Here is a 20035-nt window from a genome sequence, read left to right as displayed (position 1 = left end):
GCTGGGGTAGCTGTTGCGCTTTACCAAACCCAGAATAGAATAGAATAGAATAGAGGATCCACTATTGGAGAAGGTTCAATAGAGGGGAGAGGATAAAACACGTTTCCATGAGGGATGAAAATGTGTGCCAGCACGAATGCGGGCAATTAAAGGTGTTCTGAAATTGGAGAAAGGAACATGGAAATTAACCATCAAACACATCCCAAACCCAGATAATACCTTTAAGTCTCCAGGATTTCCAAAAAAGAGGTCTATTATTAATGGTAATAAGACAATTGTACCAAAGAGGAGACTGAAGGAAAGCATCCCTAGAAATGATTTCCATTTGATAATGAGGTTTTAAAAATGAACAAGTGTGTTTAAACAGTGGATGAGAGGTATGATTGGCCTTTGTTATGAAGGCGAGGACTTTCTTAACAGAAAAGGATGCAAGTAAGGGATGTTCAATTGTGACCCACAGAGGTATAAAAGGGGAGGCTTCAGTAAGAGGCCATTTAGAAGCTGCTCGAAGACAAAAGGCCTTATGATATAATCGGAAGTCGGGAAAGTTCACTCCTTCCACAGATTTAGGTTTCCAAATATCTGGCAAAGAAATTCTAGATTTTTTATTGTCCCATAAAAATTTAGAGAGAAGGGAATCAAGTTTTTTAAAATAAATGTTTGGGATGTGAATGGGAATCATAGAAAATATATGTAATAAAATAGGAGTAATCATCATTTTAATAAAATCAAGATGTCCCAACCAAGAGAGAAAGAGAGGATTCCAGGAGGAGAAAAGTTTAGAAGTTCAATTAATCACTTTCTTCATATTGAATTTAACTGAGTCTAATATGGAATTATTAAACCAAATGCCTAAGTATTTGATTTTAGGACTGTTCTAACGAAACCCAGTGGCATCAAAATGTGTTTTGAAACAGAATTTGGTAATGGGTAGAATTTCTGTTTTGTCAGAATTCATTTTATACCCTAAAACAAGGGAGAAGTCTGAAATTTCTTGCATAAGGAGAGGAACAGAAGTTTTGGGATGATATATAAAGAGTAAGACGTCCGCATAAACTGGTAACTTCAAATGTAGATCACCATAAACAAACCCAGAAATAGATGTATTTTGATAAATATGAGATAAAAAGGGTCCAAGTGATAAAATAAAAAGAAGGGGGGCGAGAGGGCAACCTTGACGTACACCGCGCTGTAAATTAAAAAAATTGAGAGACAAGACCAATAACTACAATAGAAGCTTTAGGAGCTGAGTTAACAGAGAAATCAGATAGATGAATTTAGGACCAAAACCATGCCATTGAGGAGCCTTAAATAAAAAGGACCAGTTTACGCTATCAAAAGCCTATCTGCATCGTTGGAGACTGCCTGCTAGGGTATAAGGAAGAGTTGAGGCATTATTCAAAACATTAAATAATAAACAAAAGTTGTCTGATGTTAATCTACCTTCAAGGAAACCACATTGCTCTAAACCAATCAATATTTGAAGAAGAGGTTCAGGGCGTAATGCAAGCAATTTGGCGAACATTTTGTAGTCCACATTCACTAGGGAAATGGACGGTAATTAGATCTGATTCTAGAGGAGCAAAATCCAGGTCTACATAAGATGAAAGGGGGACTTGGTTAAGTTATGTACCTATATGTATTGATAGAAGGGGGATGTGGAGAGGACTCTGGGGTATATAGATTTTTTATAAAATTCCATGGTTTTTGATGTCTTGGTCTTTAAAGAGGAGTTTTCCGTCTGATGAATGAATAGAATCTATCAAACCATGATCCTTCCTAGACTTAAGGTACTTAGCCAGAAGCTTGGCAGTTTCATTCCGTCCACCATAAAGCCGAGCAATCGTTCGGAGGAGAACAGACAAAGCATTATCAGTTGATGTTTTATTAAAGTCAAATTTCGACGGAACAAGCTCCTATAAGGGAGATTCAGATGAGGATGTATAAAATTAGTGTTCCAAATGTTTGATATTGGCTATCAAAACTTTATGCTGATTAAGTAATTGCTTCTTTTTCCTGGTAACAAAATCTATAGTGAAACCACATGCCATAGCTTTAAAAGAGTACCAAAGTAATGAAGAAGAGGTATCTCTGCCAGCCCAAGCCCGGACGGGACCAGGGGCTAGGACCCCTGCTCCAACAATCCCAAACATACAGGTATTGTCATCTGAACAACTGTTGGCACTTCGTCCCCCTAGACCAAAAGGATGTATAACTCTAAAGGCTAAACACGCAGGTAGCGTTACACATCCTAACTGTAACTTTTCGCTCTTGAACTTCCAACCATATCCCCCATTACTAAAAATTGCACTTCGCCTACCCCTTATATTGCTCCTGTCGCTGACAACTTTTTGTTTTTCAGTCTAAATTGTCGCTCACTTCCCAAACATAAACTTGACATCTTTAACCTCATTTGGGAAGAACAGCCAGATGCTCTCTTTCTGACTGAAACATGGCTGCATGACAGCCCCGGCCATGACATAGCCACAGCTCTCCCCACCAATTATGCCATCATGCGGAGAGATAGAGCACTAGTGGTATTGCCATTATTTTAAAAAATCACCTGAATGTAGTTTCGACCCCTTGAACATCCCGGATTGCGAAGCTGCCGCTTTTAAATTAACTCTGACCCCTAATTTCACTCTATCAGGTATGCTAGTTTATCGTCCTCCAGGAAACCCAAAACAGTGGGCTACCACCTTCGCCAACTAGATTACCTGCTTCATCTTAGTTCTAAGAACTTCTCTCTCATTGGAGACTTCAATCTTCACTTAGAAGATCTTTCTAACAATATCTGCAATAACCTGATGGATGACCTTGCAGCCCTTAACATCAAGCTTCTTAATTCTGGCCCCACACACAAAGCAGGACATCTACTAGATCCTATATTCTCTAGCCCCTCTGAGATGGTATGCTATCCTGCCATTCCTATATGCTGGTCAGATCACTTTTTATCTAAGTTCACTCTTGGACTATCCATCCCAATCACCCCTCCTTTCTCCCCTCAGATAACATCGAGAAGGAACTGGAAAAAACTTGACCTCTCTGCTTTAAATAAAGCTCTCTGTGGTAATTCCCCCATAGAGGGTCTTGAAATGGAAATTGCAGCTGAGACCACACAAACCTGGCTTTCTAAACCCGTTGATTTATGTCTGCCCACATCTCACAAAAAACTCAACAATCATCGCCCCCATCCCATGGTTTAATGACTTACTCAAAATGGAAAAATCTAAATGTAAAGCACTTGAGAGGAAATGGCGCAAACATTACTCACCTGAGCAAAAAATTATATATACTAAAGCCAGAAATAATTATCATACCTCTTGTATAAAAACGTAAGCCACTTATGTTTCCAAAACTATCACTGAAGCCACTAATCGTTCAAAAACTCTGTTTAACATGGTCAAAGAATTGGCGGGATCCCAAACAGTCGCATCTCCTCTGCCTTTAAACGGGCTTCAATGCGATAATCTCATTCAATTTTTCACAGGGAAAATTGAAAATATAATCCTGTAAATAATTAGTTTCAACTCCGACAACACCATTTCCACTAATCAAGAGGACACTGTTATTTCCTCTGCCTCTATGGGCACCTTAGACTGTTGACCTCCCATTAATATGGACGATTTTAAAACTATCCTTGAAAGTATTAAATCAGGTTCACCTAATGATCCCGTTCCCATCAACATCTTGAAACAACTTGATAACCCTCATTTGAAGGTGATTCTTAATACTCTTAATACCTCACTTCTACAATCCATTGTACCTGTTCCATGGAAACATGCAATGGTGACCCCCTTCTAAAAAAAACTATGGCTGACTCGAAGGTACTGTCCAATTATAGACCCATTTTCCTCTTACCAGTCTTTTCGAAAATCCTAGAAAGACATGTTCACTCACTTCTAACACATTTCACGGAAAACAATAACTCTCCCCATCCTTCTCAATCCGGTTTTCGGGCTGGTTACTCCACGGAGACCGCATTACTGGTCGTAATCGAAAAGCTCCGTAAACACTAGATGAAGGTCAAACAGTCGCACTTATTTTATTAGACCTTAGTGCGGCTTTTGATACCATCTCGCACAAACGGCTAATACATACGCTTAAAAACACTGGCATATGCGGTGCGGCACTGGAGTGGATCATTTCCTTTCTAGAAAATCGTACGATCCAAATCATGTCAACCACAGCTTGCTCTAAAATTTATACCTCACCTCACGGAGTACCCCAGGGCTCAATCCTTAGTCCATTGCTATTTTCACCTTTAGCGGATATAGCAGATCAAGCTGGACTAACTCTGTTTACCTATGCGGACGATTCCCAAATCATCTTTTCCCTTTCTGACTCTAACCTGCTAGCTCCTTATCTCAAACAGGGCCTCACCAACATTTCCAACTGGATGACCAAAAACCAGTTAAAAATAAATGGTGATAAGACTGAGGTTCTCATCTTGGGTAAACAAAAAGACCTCTGGAAGCTCTCCCACTGGCCTTCTCAAATGGGTAATCTCCCTGAACCTACCAGCCATGTTCGGAACTTAGGTGTCATTGTAGACAACATACTGTCCATGCACCAACAAACTGTCAAAGTAGCTGCACTATGTTTCACCATTCTAAAATGGCTCAAGAAGATTCTATGGATGTTGCCCGTTTCCAACCAAAAGACCGTAGTCAATGCTCTCATTACATCAAGACTTGACTACGGCAACATTCTCTATCTTGGGTCAAACAAAGCCGTGGTCCGCAGACTGCAGCTAATCCAGAATTCTGCTGCCAGGTTGCTTTGCAGGATTCTAAAGACCTCCAGCATTTCTGGATATCTACATGACCTACATTGGCTCAGGGTGGAAAACCGTATTAAGTTCAAAGCCCTGAGCTATATGTTGAGGATAAAAGCAGGTACTGCTCCCAAATATCTCCAAGCACTAGTACGTCCTTATGTACCTACCCGCCATTTAAGATCTGAAACCTCAGGAAACTTTTGTGTGCCCAGGTTTAAACTTTCCAGAATGGGAGGGAGATCATTCTCCTATCTGGGCCCCTCCATCTGGAATACTCTTCCTACCTCCATCCGTAAAGAAACTAATTACATGCGTTTTTGAAAAAACCTCAAAACCTGGTTGTTTGATCAGTAACACCTACTGAAGGTCGTGCTTTAATGCCAATGTTCCGTCTTGGCGCCGGGAAACCCTTTTTGGGTCGCTGAGCGCCTTACAAACTTAACAAATAAATATCTGGAGACAAATTTAAGTTAAAGAATTCCTCTGTAAAGGAAATAAAAGAGGAAGAAAAAAGTGGATGTTGCAAGATAGAATTATTAAACCTCCATCTAGAAGATCTGGAGGAAATAAGGTTCAGTGTTAAAGCAGGAGAAAGAAAAATATAGACTAATCAGGTCAGAGTGCCATATGGGGGAGAGAAAAAGGAGAATTCTGTGTTGTTAGAATTACAGAGCCTCCAAGTATCTACAAGGTGTGTCTGAGAAATTGTTTGTGGGTCTTATGAGGTAGGAAACAGACTTGGGATTGGAGATCAATGAAAGGGTCAATCACTTGGTTACCATCACCTCATAAAATAAAGAATTTGTCTTTATGTTGAATGCATTTTTTTGTGATATTAGGCCAAAAGGAGTAATCCGGTTGAGTTGGACCATAAATATTAAAAACTGTAAGGGAAATATTGTTAATGAGCAACTTAACTAATATCCATCTACCTTCTAAATCAATTTCTTTAGAAATAACAGAACATTTCAAACATTTATAAATAAGAATAATTACCCTAGTTTTCTTTGTGGTAGTAGGAGACACCAAGACTAAACCTACCCCCTAAATCTACCCACTGTCTTTTAATCTTCAAAGCCTCGGGCTCTGTCAAATGAGTCTCTTGCAATAAAACTAGGTCAGGATTTTATGAGGCTAAATGAGATAGTATTCTCTGCCTCTGTATAGGATTAATAAAACCTTTCACATTCCATGAAACAACTTTGAATGCAAAAAAACTGATTAAATGTAAGAAACTCGATCAACATCGATGAGGAGAAAGAAGAGGAGTCTTGAGAAAAGAGAATTATAGAGTAAAATATCCAATGAAATCACTAAGAAAAAGGAAAGAGAAAATGAGAAGGAAAAAAGAGAAAGAATAAGTGAGATAGTAAGAGAGTCATGCAAAAAATGATGACTGAAATATGTAATTGTACAGCGCACTAATACCCCAACTGGAGTGTCCTGGGGCTGTAACGCATACCGCTGTGGAACCCTTCCTGGCTTTTCGCTATGAAATGTCCACTCCTGGGCACCCCCAAAGTGAAGACAGGCATTCCAGCGCTGTTGGGGTGGTTGTGGAGATTAAGCAAGCTATTGCCTAGATTTGCAGAGTGGGACCCATGATTAGAATAGGCACCAAGGCAAGAATTATCAGGTGCGAGGAAATGAGCCCAAGACCCGCCGAGGCGGGAATTGAACCCTGGTCCCGGGCCAGACCTCTGCATCAGGGTCTGCCGCTCTAAACATTGAGCCACACTTCTCCACATACATACCTGAAGGAGAAATAGACAGATACTAGGACTGGCTACAGACAACAAAGATGGCACCAGACAGGGGAGATGAACCACCTCAGGCAATCAAAAACTAAGGGGAGTTTGTGGAAATGAATATATAGGGAATCCAAACTATTTGTAAAAAGATAAAAGTAAAAGACACAACATGGATGATTATAAACAGAAATAATTTCCAAAACATAACCTGCAAAAAAAATTATTTATGAGGGTTAGAGTGATCGTTACATGAGCCTTTAAAAAATCAGAGAGACTTTCACATGAAAGTCATGTTATGGAAGGAGTACCGGCTGTATCCATGGTAGCTGAAGAGTGTGAATGAAGACATTTACAAAGGCCTGCAGGGTCTTCCAAAGTAGAGGTGTTGTTTGGAAAAGTTACTTTGAACAAGCATGGATGGAATAAAGCATATCGGGCACCAATGGAATGTAAACTCCTTCCGTTGTTTAGCTGTTACTGTTGAGACATCTTGGGATATGAACACTTTAGATTCTGACCATATTAATTGCTTCTTAAGTTTGGCCGCGTTCAGGACTTGCAAAAGGTCTGAATTGCAAAAAAAGAAGGATCACGCTGTCTTGAGGGAGCAGATGTGGAAGAAAGGCAATGGCCCGGCTTATGGGCATGCTGGATATTCAGAGAAGTCAAAGCAGGGAGATCCAAACGCTACGGAATAAAAGGTGAAAAAAGTCACAGGATTATCTCCCACGATACCCTCAGGAAGACCATACAGGTGGAGGTTGTTGCGCCTGTTTCTGTTTTCAAGATCCTCAGCAAATTTTTTGAAGAGAACCACCTCCCTCTCCAAAGATGACATTTTTGTAGAGGTATCTTGAGGGTCGCTGATGTGTTGTTTGACCGTAGATAGCCAGGAATCATGCATAAACCATTTACTATCTAATACCTGTAGGAGTATATTGGTTTCCTCTATAAATGAACGTAAAGCACGTATTTCCTCAAGAACAGTGTCTAAAGACACAGGCGAAGCAGGTTTCAGTGGAAAAGGAGGATCTTGTTTGAGTCTTTTGTTAGTAGGTGAGGGCAAATTTGATTTTGATGGCACAATGGATGAAGGATCTGCTCTGGAACAATTATAATGCGCCATATTGACCGGGTTGCGCAGGTCATCAATAGAGGGTGCCAAGGAAGCTGAGTGCATAGCAGGCACACCAGTAGTAGACTTTTTGCCAGAAAGCAACAGCTGTTTAGATCCGCCCATGTAATACAAAGTTGCAGTAGAACCAGCTCAGAAGAGATAAATGAATAATAAGTTCTCCCTTTAATGAGAAATAAAAAATTAAAAGACCTGTGGCGTGAAAAATGCCCTTTCGAGAGTAGCTGGAGCAAGGTACCAACAGTAGAGAGGTATATGTCTCAAAAGCCAGTGCACAAACACAGTACCTTATGTGAGAAGCAGAGCTGAAAGGAACTTCCAGTCAGGAGAAGAAACAAAATGGCAGCTGGAAGGCAGGAGAAGGTGTTCCACAACATTTTATATATCAAAAGGTAGGAGGAAGGGTCCACAAGACAGCCTCATGATAAGGGGACATTCCGTAATGGAAACCTCCCCCCTGGAGTCCAGAAAACAGTGCTGGAACTGCCGAAATCCCCTTATGATCTCCCGACGTAGCGCAGAGTTCCGTGGTCGGGCAGCCATTTTGAAAAGAGCCACACACGCGTCCATCGGAACAGTTCTTGCTAATAAAAACCTTCAGTGAGTGTAGGTATAAACAACAGAGCACGGAGGACTGCCTTAAAGGAATAATTCATACAAGTCTAAATTCCGGACTAGCTGCTGGAAACCAGTCAACACACTAATTAGACAGATGCATATCTTTGTACTGTGATGTTCACGGTTTGTGGAAATGGATGGCAACGTTGTGAATATCATTTTGGCACTCTGGACGTTTAACTCAGGAACATTGCTCAGACATCTTAGCACAATGAACAGAGGAATATTGCAACAAGTAACAGACTATGAATAGTAAAATGTACTCAGAACACTTTTTATATGTGACTTGTTTTTCTTCATCTTTCATTCTGACAACCTTTTTTTTGTAATGGGTTTAATCTCGAAGACTTCCTGTATTGTACTTCAACAGGAACTTCACCTGGCATGTGTGTTGGCCCCTTGTTTCATTTTTGAGCCATATAATTAAACCTCTAGACTGGGAATGCTAAATAACCTTCGGCCACATATGCACTGCTGAAATTGACTGCTTTCCTTCGCCCATTTCAGTGACTCTCCTTGGGGAATGGCGAGGCTGCTTGTTAGGGTATCAGGATGACCCTGGAAAATAATACAGTATTAATCACTACCCTATTATAAGACATCAGTACAAGTGCAGACCACACTGCATGTTGCCTGTGAGTCAGGAATGATTTTGTGTACCAAGGTTATTTTGCCCATAATTCAAATTGAATATCATACAACTGATTATGCTGGATTATTATCTCTAAATATCCCTAAAAATCCTCGGTCGACTGGATCTTTGTTATCTGCTAGGAAGTGTAAAGGGTAGAAAACCAATACGTTCACAATTAAACAGCATGACCAATCCGTTTAGACTCGGAAAGGATCACTGACTCTGAATTACAATTTAGGGCTTTTATTACAAAGCCCAAAATAACTGTACATACAAGCACCTCATGACGAAGTTGAAGACATGCATAGGCACTAATACAAAGTTCATCCTACGCACCAGTCTGATCCGGTGTAGCATAAAAAGAATGAGCAACTCTAAAAATAGTAAACAGGCAACAAATGCTCCAACTTCAATATCAGTCTTCATTAGTAGCTGTAAAAGAAATCTATCAATGTGTTCCTACACTATCACTACAGTGGCATCCCTACTTAACATCTTCCAGGCAAGATCAAGAAAAGGTGTCAGCTCGTGAAGACTTCCTAAGAAGTACACTCACATTGCAAGGGTCAGTGGCCAAAGCTAAATCTTCCTTCTAAGAATCGATCCCTTCTTCTACCCTACCAAACGGCTCTCTGCTAACTCATCCGTTGGGGCACTGTTCCCAATACAACAGCCACAATAGATAGGACATGCCTCCGAAACACCTCCTCTGGCCAGGCACATCTCGTAGGTAATTTCCCACCAAAACTTGCACTCAATCCAGCAACGGTTGGTATGTCCTTGGGTCTCAGGCTTCTTCAGCGAGCTTCCAATTATCGCCATTCCTGGACACTATGTTGCAGGTCTCCTCAATACCTAACTTCTAAAAAAAAAAGAGCATCAGTCTAGCTAACGAGAACAGTGTCCTTGCACCTGCAACAGAAACATGAGAATGGAACAACATTGCTCACACATGAATCTTGCTGACTGCCTACAAATGAGAGCTTTACCAGGGGAAAATACACTTCGGCCTACGCAATTCAGCTAACATAAGAAATCATGAATAGGCCTTTCATAGCCTACGTGAACCTTCATTTAAGGTCTTTACACTACAAGAATAACACACATTAATAAATGTTGCATCTGTGTGCACTACTCTTCAACACATTAAAACACAGTTAATCGTTCGTACATGTGCAACTTTAATATGGTGCACATTTAACTCTAATGCATTACATTACTCGTGAACTACTTCGTTTAGCATTTGCAATGAATATCAATGATTACATGAGTACATTTAAATGTTGTTTTAACTTCTCGACTGACATGAACTAATTTTCTATAAATGCTCTTACACATTTTGTTATTAACCCACATTTTAACGAACATCATTCAGTATAACACAAGAATATATGCGGGTGCGAACTATCCACGATTATGATGCACCCCTGCAATTTTTTATGAATATCATAACACTCTATCACAACTTAGACAATTGCACTATCTGCTGACAGCTGAGGTACAGGCCCTTGCTTCATAATAAGATGTATTAATTAATATTTAACTTAGATTTCGACAGTGATTGGTATGAAAGTCAAATCCTTTAGATAATTTGGTGAGAAAGATAAAATCTAAACTCGGATTAGAATACCTCCTTTTTGGTACTTGAATAACTGGCCAGCATAAGAGAAACAATGAAATGTTCATGCTTGTGATTAGAAGACATCTTCAAGAGTAACATATTTACTCTATGGATTACCCTGGTGAAATTACATGCCAGGCTGAGGCCAGCAAACCAACTGTGGGTCAATGATTCCCTTATTAAAGCCTGGTTAGCTTAGTGATACGTCTGGTTGAACACTGTGTTATCTCAGTTATAGGGGACATCAAGACTGCAGCTCTTATCTCTAACAACCTGTCAGTGAACTCCCTACAACAATATACCTAAAATGCAAAGTCCGAGCTGCCAACTGGCCATTAATTTCACTGCCTTTATGACCTTATCTAATCGATCTGCCATCCATGAGCTGAAAATGATAAAACCCAATTAAAAACACATGGCTGAGTGATAAACCAAGCTACTACCCTTACCATTTACCAGTAGATGACACAGCCAATAAATAGCTCCTTACAAGAAGGTAGACTCCTGAAACCCTCTTCACTTGTAACCTGTTGGGATAACGCCAAAAAATTCTGGCAATTCGTCTTTAAGTTGGATTTAGAGTAAAAAAAGGAGCCCCTAAGCCAAATAACTGTCTTCATTGGTTGGATTTGAACTTGCAAGCAGTTCTAGGGGAAATGTAGGTGCCACCTTTAAAAGTAGCAATTACACCAGAATGAAGTAGAAGTGGAAGTGTTGAGTGTGAGAACTTTCTAGGGATTGAATCAGGTCCACCTACCATTCGTATTCCACTTCACATTTTATAAAAAAACATGCTACTGGCACTCCCAAACCAGCATATATCCAAAATAATAAATACATCTCTGCTGATTGCATTACAACATTCTCTAGTCTGTCAGAAGAACATTAGAAGGGCTTTTTCTTCCTCTCACTTAAACCACAGCTTCTCGGACTGATTTTAAAAAATGGCAGAAGCAGCTTCCTGACCTGATCAAGTGGACTATTTGTATTACACTATTGGCAACACATTTTCTATAATCTTTCAAAATGACCACCATCTGTGTGACAGAAATGTCTAACAAACCATGTTTTCCATGCTTGCATCATGGTTGGTCACTATTATTCACTTTGCCAATGTATGCACATTTTAAAAGCCTCTGCCTTATGTCTCACTCAATATTGTCACACTCACCGCAATGCAAGACCGGATGTTTCAATATGTGTGTGATAGACACACCTTTATGTACACCAACTTGTGATTATTTGTCTTAGGTAATGGTACTAATAAGAGTACCTGCTGGGTATTAGTCAAGATGTTAGATGCAAGTGGTACTACAAGTTAAAAAAAATAATGTTTGTATATGGAGAAACTACAGAATATATAATTTATTGCCCAACAAAAGCATAGCAAGCATCATATAATTAGACACTTTGAGGTTCTGATATCAGTCAGTTATGACCATTTAGTTTGATACTCAATTTTCCGCATTAGCAATTCATATTAATGTTATATATTAAGAGGTTTTATATTGTTTTGTGTATCAGACTCTGTTTTCCTAAGCTTAATTGAGAATGTTTGATTAAAAAAAGTATTTTGATGACAGACCACAATAGTAAGAATATCATTTAGTTGACTAATCACTAATGTTTTCTTTTCTAGGTGCAATGTGGCCTATATGGCTTACGCATTGGTAGCGACAAACCTACATTCAAATTGGTGTATGGTGATATATTCCACAGACAAGAAAAAAGTGATGAACTTGTTAACTTGAATGTTGGAGGCTTCAAGCAATCTATCCATCAAGGCACCCTCCTTCGATTTCCTCACACAAGACTTGGAAAACTGATCAAGTGCCACTCAGAAGAGGCCATATTGGAGCTATGCGATGACTACAATGGCGCCAATAAAGAATATTACTTCGACAGGAATCCATCCTTATTTAAATACATCTTGAACTTCTACTACACTGGAAAACTTCACGTCATGGAGGAGTTGTGCATTTTTTCCTTCTGTCAAGAAATAGAGTATTGGGGGATCAATGAGCTCTTCATTGGGGCCTGCTGCACCAATAAATATCATGATAGGAAGGATTTTAATTATGAGAGAGACTGGGATCAAAAAAGTGATGTAAGGAGTGAAGACTCTTCCATCGATGAGTCATCAATGTTTGAAAAAGAGTTAGAAAAGTTTGATACTCAATGCTTGGGTGAACTGAGAAGAAACATATGGATTAGACTAGAAAACCCAGGATACTCTTTATTAGCAAAGGTGATTGCAATTTTCTCCATAAGTGTGGTCCTTGCTTCTATTGTGGTTATGTGCATTCATAGTATGCCTGAGTTTCAAAGATTTGATGCCAATGATAGGGAAATTGAAGACCCTGGTTTAGAAGTAGTGGAGGTTATTTGTATAGTTTGGTTCACCACCGAACTTGTGGTAAGACTTGCAGCTGCTCCAAGTCTAAAGAAGTTCTGCAAAAACCCAATGAACATTATTGATTTTGTCTCAATTATTCCATTTTATGCAACTCTCGCTGTAGACACAAAAGGCGAAGAAAATGAAGGAATTGAAAACATGGGAAAAGTTGTTCAAATTCTTCGTTTAATGAGAATATTCCGCATCCTGAAGCTTGCCCGGCATTCAGTGGGGCTACGTTCTTTGGGTGCAACTTTGAGACATAGTTATCACGAGGTTGGGCTACTACTGTTATTTTTGGCTGTTGGGATTTCAATTTTCTCAGTTCTTGTTTACTCAGTTGAAAAAGATGATGATATGTCAAAACTACAAAGCATTCCCATGTGCTGGTGGTGGGCGACTATCAGCATGACCACTGTGGGCTATGGAGACACTCACCCGGTCACTTTATTTGGGAAGCTTATTGGCAGTGTATGCATTCTCTGTGGTATATTGGTGGTAGCCCTACCCATTACCATTATTTTTAACAAGTTTTCTAAATACTATCAGAAGCAAAAGGTTATAGATGTGGACGAATGTAATGAGGAAGAGGCGAAGGAAAAATGCAATGACTTACCTTACTTTAACATCCGGGATATCTATGCAAAAAGGATGAATTCCTTTATTTCCAGCCTTTCTTCTGTTGGAATTATAGCAAGCGAAGAAGACTCTACAGATGCATCTAGCATGCAGGAGCTTGAAGCTGTTTGCCACACATCTTTTGACAAAGGACCTGCAAAATGAGTTCACCATCCTTCCCAATTTCCTTCTTGCAATTTCTGTTAAAAAATGTGGTCTCTATCTTATCTTCACTGTGTCTTTAAATGCTTTCGTTTTGAGCAATTTTCATTATTACAGCTTTAGAGACACTCGATTTCTAAAAAAGCACTTGATTCTCAGGGTATGACAGCCATATTTTTGCAACATGAATTTCTTTAATAATATATGCTTTATTGTTTAGATAAGGATAAGATAAATGCCTCATTGATGTTTTATTTTTTTACATTATTGATATTATGCTATTTATAGAAAAAGAGAAAAATGATATAACATGCTGCACCTGCAGCCTAGTACTTCAGGATGCATGTGTGTTTGCACTTTCTGGCAGTCGCGTGGCAGTAAATTGTGACATAAAGAGAGAGCCACAATCCAATCATTTAAGTCCATGGCATGCGCTGCATGTGCAACGTGAAAATGGAATACGAGATAAACGGTGATGCAAAAAATGCATGCAGATCCATTCCCAATGAGCGGATATGAAATTCTGGCGCCAAATAAACCTCCTAACTCAGTGAACAGTTCAATTTGTGTGAAGCAGCATTTTTCAGTGAGCTTGTTGTGTTTATACATTGTAGAGAATATTAAAAATATACATAGAACATGTTAAGAAGGGTACTAGAATATCAACATTGTGTGAAAGGAAGACATTGCTCCTCTCACACGTGACTAATGTTCATCCAGGATTGGTGTGCCCATAGCAAAATGTAAGGATAAACACTGACTTTCTAAATTAGTACAATTTAGAGTTATTTTATGTAACTTTATCTTATGTGGATATACTGAAAATCCCACAGGAATCAAGGATCCTTGACATAAGTTCAATGTCCCTAGCCCATCCTATTAAAGGGTTTAGATACACATCATCACCTGAGGACAATCTGTCATACCAACAACGTACTGCTAGAGAAGCAGAATACCATGGGGTGAAGTTACCTAAAGAGTCTTTAGTGGAAGATTTTATCTTTGACACTTGAATCTATAGTTGTATCAAATTCTAGAAAGAGAGCTAACTCTCAAGCATCTGGGGATGACCCCCACTCAGATAAAGAATCAAAGCTTATCGATGCTTCAGGCAAACGTGTAGCTGCGCAAGCAGCTAATCAGTGGTGTACTGTTAATACGCAGGGTTTACTAGCAAGATACTATGAAGCCCACAATGACAAAATGGAACAATTACTTCAGTTTCACCCAGAGAAGCATAGGGCAAAGGCTCAGGATCTAGTCCACGGCAAACTAATTTCTAATGCCTCTATGAGATGAGCTCTAGATGCAGCGTACACTGCAGATAGAGAGGTAAATACTAGCATCTTACTACAACAACATGCATGGTTACTGTCATCAGGATTCAAACCGGAAGTCCAAAAATCCATCCTGAATATACCTTTTGATAAAAAACACATTTTTGGCCCTGAGGTCGATCTAGCGCTCGAGAAAATAAAAAAAGGACATTGATGTAGTAAAATCGATGGGAGCGCTTCAGTCTCCCTCAAAAATAGGTTCCTTACGTCGCTCTTTTTATAGGGGAGGGTCCAAGTCCACAGGCACTGACCAGAACACTTTCTCCTACAAAGGCAATTCCCAATCATCTTTCACAAGATGAATTTTCAGAGGAGGTTATAGGGGAAATAGTTCCAGGTGCAGAGGTTAAAACACCTCACCTCGCACTTCCACTTCCTCTAGTAAACAGTGACTGCACAACCCTTCCCTCCGACTATTTCACACCTGTCGGATTAAGACTTCAAGACTTTCTCCCCATTTGGAAATCAATACCAATCGACAAATGGGTGCTTGGAATTATCCAACATGGTTATTGCCTAGAGCTTATCGAAAATCCTCCAAGTTCAAAATTTATTACTAAAGGGGCTATAGAATCAGTCCCGCTTCAGTACCAAGGGTCAGGGGTTTATTCCCTTTACCTTCTGATTCCAAAAATGAATGACCCCTTGGGACCTATTCTAGATCTGAGAGTTATACAAATACATATTTTCAGAGCACTTTCATATAGTAACTTTTTAACAAGTACTTCCCCGCTTGCAACAGGCGACTTTATGTCTACTCTACATCTAAAAGACTCCTACTTTCATATTCCAATTCATCCCGCTCATCGCATGTAACTCAGTTTTGTGAATTCAGGCAAACATTACCAGGTCAATATACTTCCATTTGTGTCACCAAAGCCCCCAGAATGTTCACCAAATGTCTTGCAGTAGGAGCTGCTCATCTCAGAAGACAATGTAAACATGCCTTCTCTTCCCTATCAAAGTGGACACTTACCACAACTGTATACTACACACTCAGACAACAGTAACCTACTTCATCAGTTGGGTTTCACAATGAATACACAAAAATCTGACCTGTGTTCGGCACAAGTACCATCTTATATGGGAGCTTCCCTCAACACTCTAAAAGCTCTAGCCACTCCCAATGTAGTCATGATTCACAATTTTCAGGCCACAAAATTACAATTTTAACCCAATCAATCATTACGAGCCAGAGTCTGCATGCAACTGCTGGAAATGATGGCATCCTGCATTGCAATCGTACCTCATACCAGGCTTCACATGCATCCTATGCAAGAATGTCTAGCGCGTCAGTGGAAACAATCACAGGGTCAATTAACTGATCTAGTGTTGGTAGACAGCCACACCCATCGCTCTCTGCAGTGGTGGAATCCTCAAAGCTTAGCAATCGGGCCGCCTTTCATAAACCCGATTCCACTGACTATACTGATAGCAGACGCATTGTTAACACATTGGGGTGCCTATCTTCAACATTTCATAGTACAGGGACTGTGGTCATACCATCGCAAATGTGTCTACACATCAACTACCTGGAGCTTCTATCAGTGTTCCTAGCATGCAAAGCTTTTCTCACCCAACTTGTAGGCAAGACTGTCTTATTTCACACAGACAACATGACAGCAATGTACTACCTACAGAAACAGGGAGGGACACACTCTCTCCAGCTGCTGCGCCCTGCACAAAGCATTTGGAATTGTGTGATTCACCACAAAAGTCTATCTCCTAGTAGAACACCGTCCAGGAGTAGACTATCAGATTGCAGATCTGCTCAGCAGACGCAGGCAGCAAATACACAAGTGGGAACTTCATTCCCAAGTTCTTCTTTCCTACTTTCAAAAATTGGGATTTCCACAGATTGATCTGTTTGCCACAGTACACAACGCAAAATGCCCAAAGTTTGCATAAAGGTTCCCACACCCAACATCTAAAGGATTCTTCGGGAGAACTGTTACACTTCATGTAGTTCTTTGTTGGGAAATTGGCAAGATATGAAACATGTTAATCAATCAATCAGGGGATTGTATAGCACGACTACTCATCCATGAGGGTCTCAAGGTCTGAGGGGGGAGGGGCTGCTAATCTGTCTGCGAGTGGAGGTTCAGTAGAAGAACCAGATCTAGAGATCCTTCCTGAATTGGGTCAGCGACGGGGATTGCCTGAGGAGGAGGGACAGGGCGTTCCAGGTCTTAGTGGCGAGGCAGGAGAAGGATCTTCCTTCAGTTCTGATCTTAAGGATCCGTGGGACTGTGGTCAGGGCAAGTTAGGCAGGAGCAAAGTTGTCTGTTAGGTATGTGGAATGAGAGGTGGCAGTTTAGATGGTGCACAGACATAATATCGAGTCCAAAATATCGATTGGACATAATATCGAGTTTTAAATATCGAGTGGACAAAATATCGACAGGACAGAATATAGATAACCAAAATATCGTTTTTAAGGTAAGTGAAGTAATATCGACTGTTAAAAATATAGATAGTTAAAATATCGAAGTATATAATATAGATAGTTAAAAATATGGTTTTTTTAATATCTAATTTTTTATAGTGTATTTTTATGTTATAATATGTGTGAAAAGTGTGTATTTATGTTATAATTAATTTTATTTAATGAATTTTGTTTTTATAATGATTGCGTAATTTAATTCTGTAGCGGGTTGTGGGTTTATAGGGGAATAGGGTGGGAAGTAATTTAATTATAAATAATTAAATATGTAAATGTATTTATTGATAGTAATTTGTAATTAATTGTTAATTTATATTTGTTAATTAATTTAATTCTAATTGGTAATTAATTGTTATTAATTGATTAATTGGTAATTATGTACATTTAACTAATTTAATTTCTGTAGCGGGTTGTGGGTTTATAGGGGAATAGGGTGGGAAGTAATTTATGAATAATTAAATAATTAAATTTATTAAAATGTATTTAATTGGAAATAATTGTTAAATAATTTTTAATTTGTAAATAATTAATTGTTAATTTTTAATAATTTGTATTAATAGGTGATCTATTGAAATAATAATTGTTAATTAGTAATTTTAATATATTAATTATTATATTATATACAATTTTTAATTATTTTTTATAAATTATTAATAGACATTCTTTTTTAAATTTTTGAATAATATATGAAGTATTTACTTTCCCTAATGTTGTATTTTCTGGAGTCGGAATAGTAATTTTAACCCCTACGCTATCCAACGCTTTCCCTACTGTTGCACCCACTGGAGTGGGAATAGTAATTTTTCCCCCTACGCTATCAAATGCTTTCCCTACTGTTGCACCCACTGGAGTGGGAAAAGTAATTTTAACCCCTACGCTATCCAATGCTTTCCCTACTGTTGCAATCTTTGGAGTGGGAATAGTAATTTTAACCCCTACGTTATCCAATGCTTTCCCTACTGTTGCACCCACTGGAGTGGGAAAAGTAATTTTAACCCCTACGCTATCCAACGCTTTCCCTACTGTTGCACCCACTGGAGTGGGAATAGTAATTTTTACCCCTACGCTATCCAACGCTTTCCCTACTGTTGCACTCTTTGGAGTGGGAATAGTAATTTTAACCCCTACGCTATCCAACGCTTTCCCTACTGTTGCACCCACTGGAGTGGGCATAGTAATTTTAACCCCTACGCTATCCAACGCTTTCCCTACTGTTGCACCCACTGGAGTGGGAATAGTAAATTTTACCTCTACGCTATCCAACGTTTTCCCTACTGTTGCACCCACTGGAGTGGGAATAGTAATTTTAACCCCTACGCTATCCAACGCTTGCCCTACTGTTGCACTCACTGGAGTGGGAATTGTAATTTTAACCCCTACGCTATCCAACTCTTTCCCAACTGTTGCACTCTTTGGATTGGGAATAGTAATTTTTACCCTTACGCTATCCAACGCTTTCCCTACTGTTGCACTCTTTGGAGGGGGAATAGTAATTTTTACCCTTACGCTATCCCGCGCTTTCCCTACTGTTGCATCCACTGGAGTGGGAATAGTAATTTTAACCCCTACGCTATCCAACGCTTTTCCTACGCTTGCACTCTTTGGAGTGGGAATAGTAATTTTTACACTTTTGTTATTGTACGTTAATAATATTGGCTATTATTTAATTATATTTTGTTACTATATATATATGTTTTAACAAATATGATTTAAATTTTTTTTTTACTTTCATTAAATATTTAATTATTATAAGTTAATTTAAGTATTTTTAAGTATATTTTAGTAATTCATTTTTAATATTAATTTAATTTAACATTGTTTTTAGTAAAGTCGATATTTTTTTAAACTATATTTTAGTAAACGATATTTTTAACTCGATATTTTTTTACTTACCTGTGGGTAGATAGAAACTCGATATTTTGTCTGTCGATATTTTGTCAACGATATTCTTGATGGTCGATATTATTTTAGTGATCCAGTTTAGATATGCTGGTCCTATGTCGTGGAGGGCTTTGTAGCATGTGTGAGGAGCTTGAAAGTGATTCTCTTGTTGACTGGGAGTCAGTGGAGTTGTCAAAGGTGTTTGGTGATGTAGCTGTGGCGGGGGATGTTCAGGAACAGTCTGACTGCATTGTTTTGAGCATTCTGTAGCTTCTTGAGCAGTTTCTGGGTGACGCCAGCGAAGATGGGTTGCCGTAGTCGAGTCTGCTGGTGATAAAAGAGTGGGTGACCGTCTTTCTAGATTCTGTGGGGATCCATCTAAAGGTCTTTCGAAGTAGGTGAAGTGTGTTTAAGCAGGATGAGGATACAGTGTTGATCTGGTGGTTCATCGTGAGTGATGAGTCCAGTATGATGCAGAGGTTATGTGAGTGGTCCTAGTAAATGGGCCACTAGGAGTCATCACAGGCTGAGAGGGCAGGTCTCAGGATGAGTAGTTCAGGCTTGACAACGGCTTTGCCTTGGTTGACGAGGGAGCGAATGTCATCAGTGGCAGCGAGGAGTGTGGTCTCGGTGCGGTGGTTGCTTGCAAAAGCCGGATTG

The 20035-nt window shown here is 39.3% G+C and overlaps 1 protein-coding gene across 3 annotated transcripts in view; it reads left to right on the top strand.

Annotated features, from left to right (window-relative positions):
• KCNS3 (potassium voltage-gated channel modifier subfamily S member 3) overlaps positions 1 to 14249 on the top strand; it is a 492233-nt gene extending 477984 nt beyond the window's left edge. For all 3 annotated transcript variants that reach the window (XM_086926296.1, XM_086926297.1, XM_086926295.1), the window contains exon 5: positions 12179 to 14249. In XM_086926296.1, the coding sequence (XP_086782422.1) occupies positions 12179 to 13717 (1539 nt within the window). In that variant the 3' untranslated portion in view covers positions 13718 to 14249. The remainder of the gene's footprint in view (positions 1 to 12178) is intronic.
• Positions 14250 to 20035: the final 5786 nt, after the last annotated feature.

The sequence above is a fragment of the Lissotriton vulgaris genome, chromosome 6, assembly GCF_964263255.1.
Source record: "Lissotriton vulgaris chromosome 6, aLisVul1.2, whole genome shotgun sequence".
Lineage (NCBI taxonomy): Eukaryota > Metazoa > Chordata > Amphibia > Caudata > Salamandridae > Lissotriton > Lissotriton vulgaris.
Note: the sequence above shows the minus strand (reverse complement) of the source record. Positions and strands in the feature narration are given on the sequence as shown.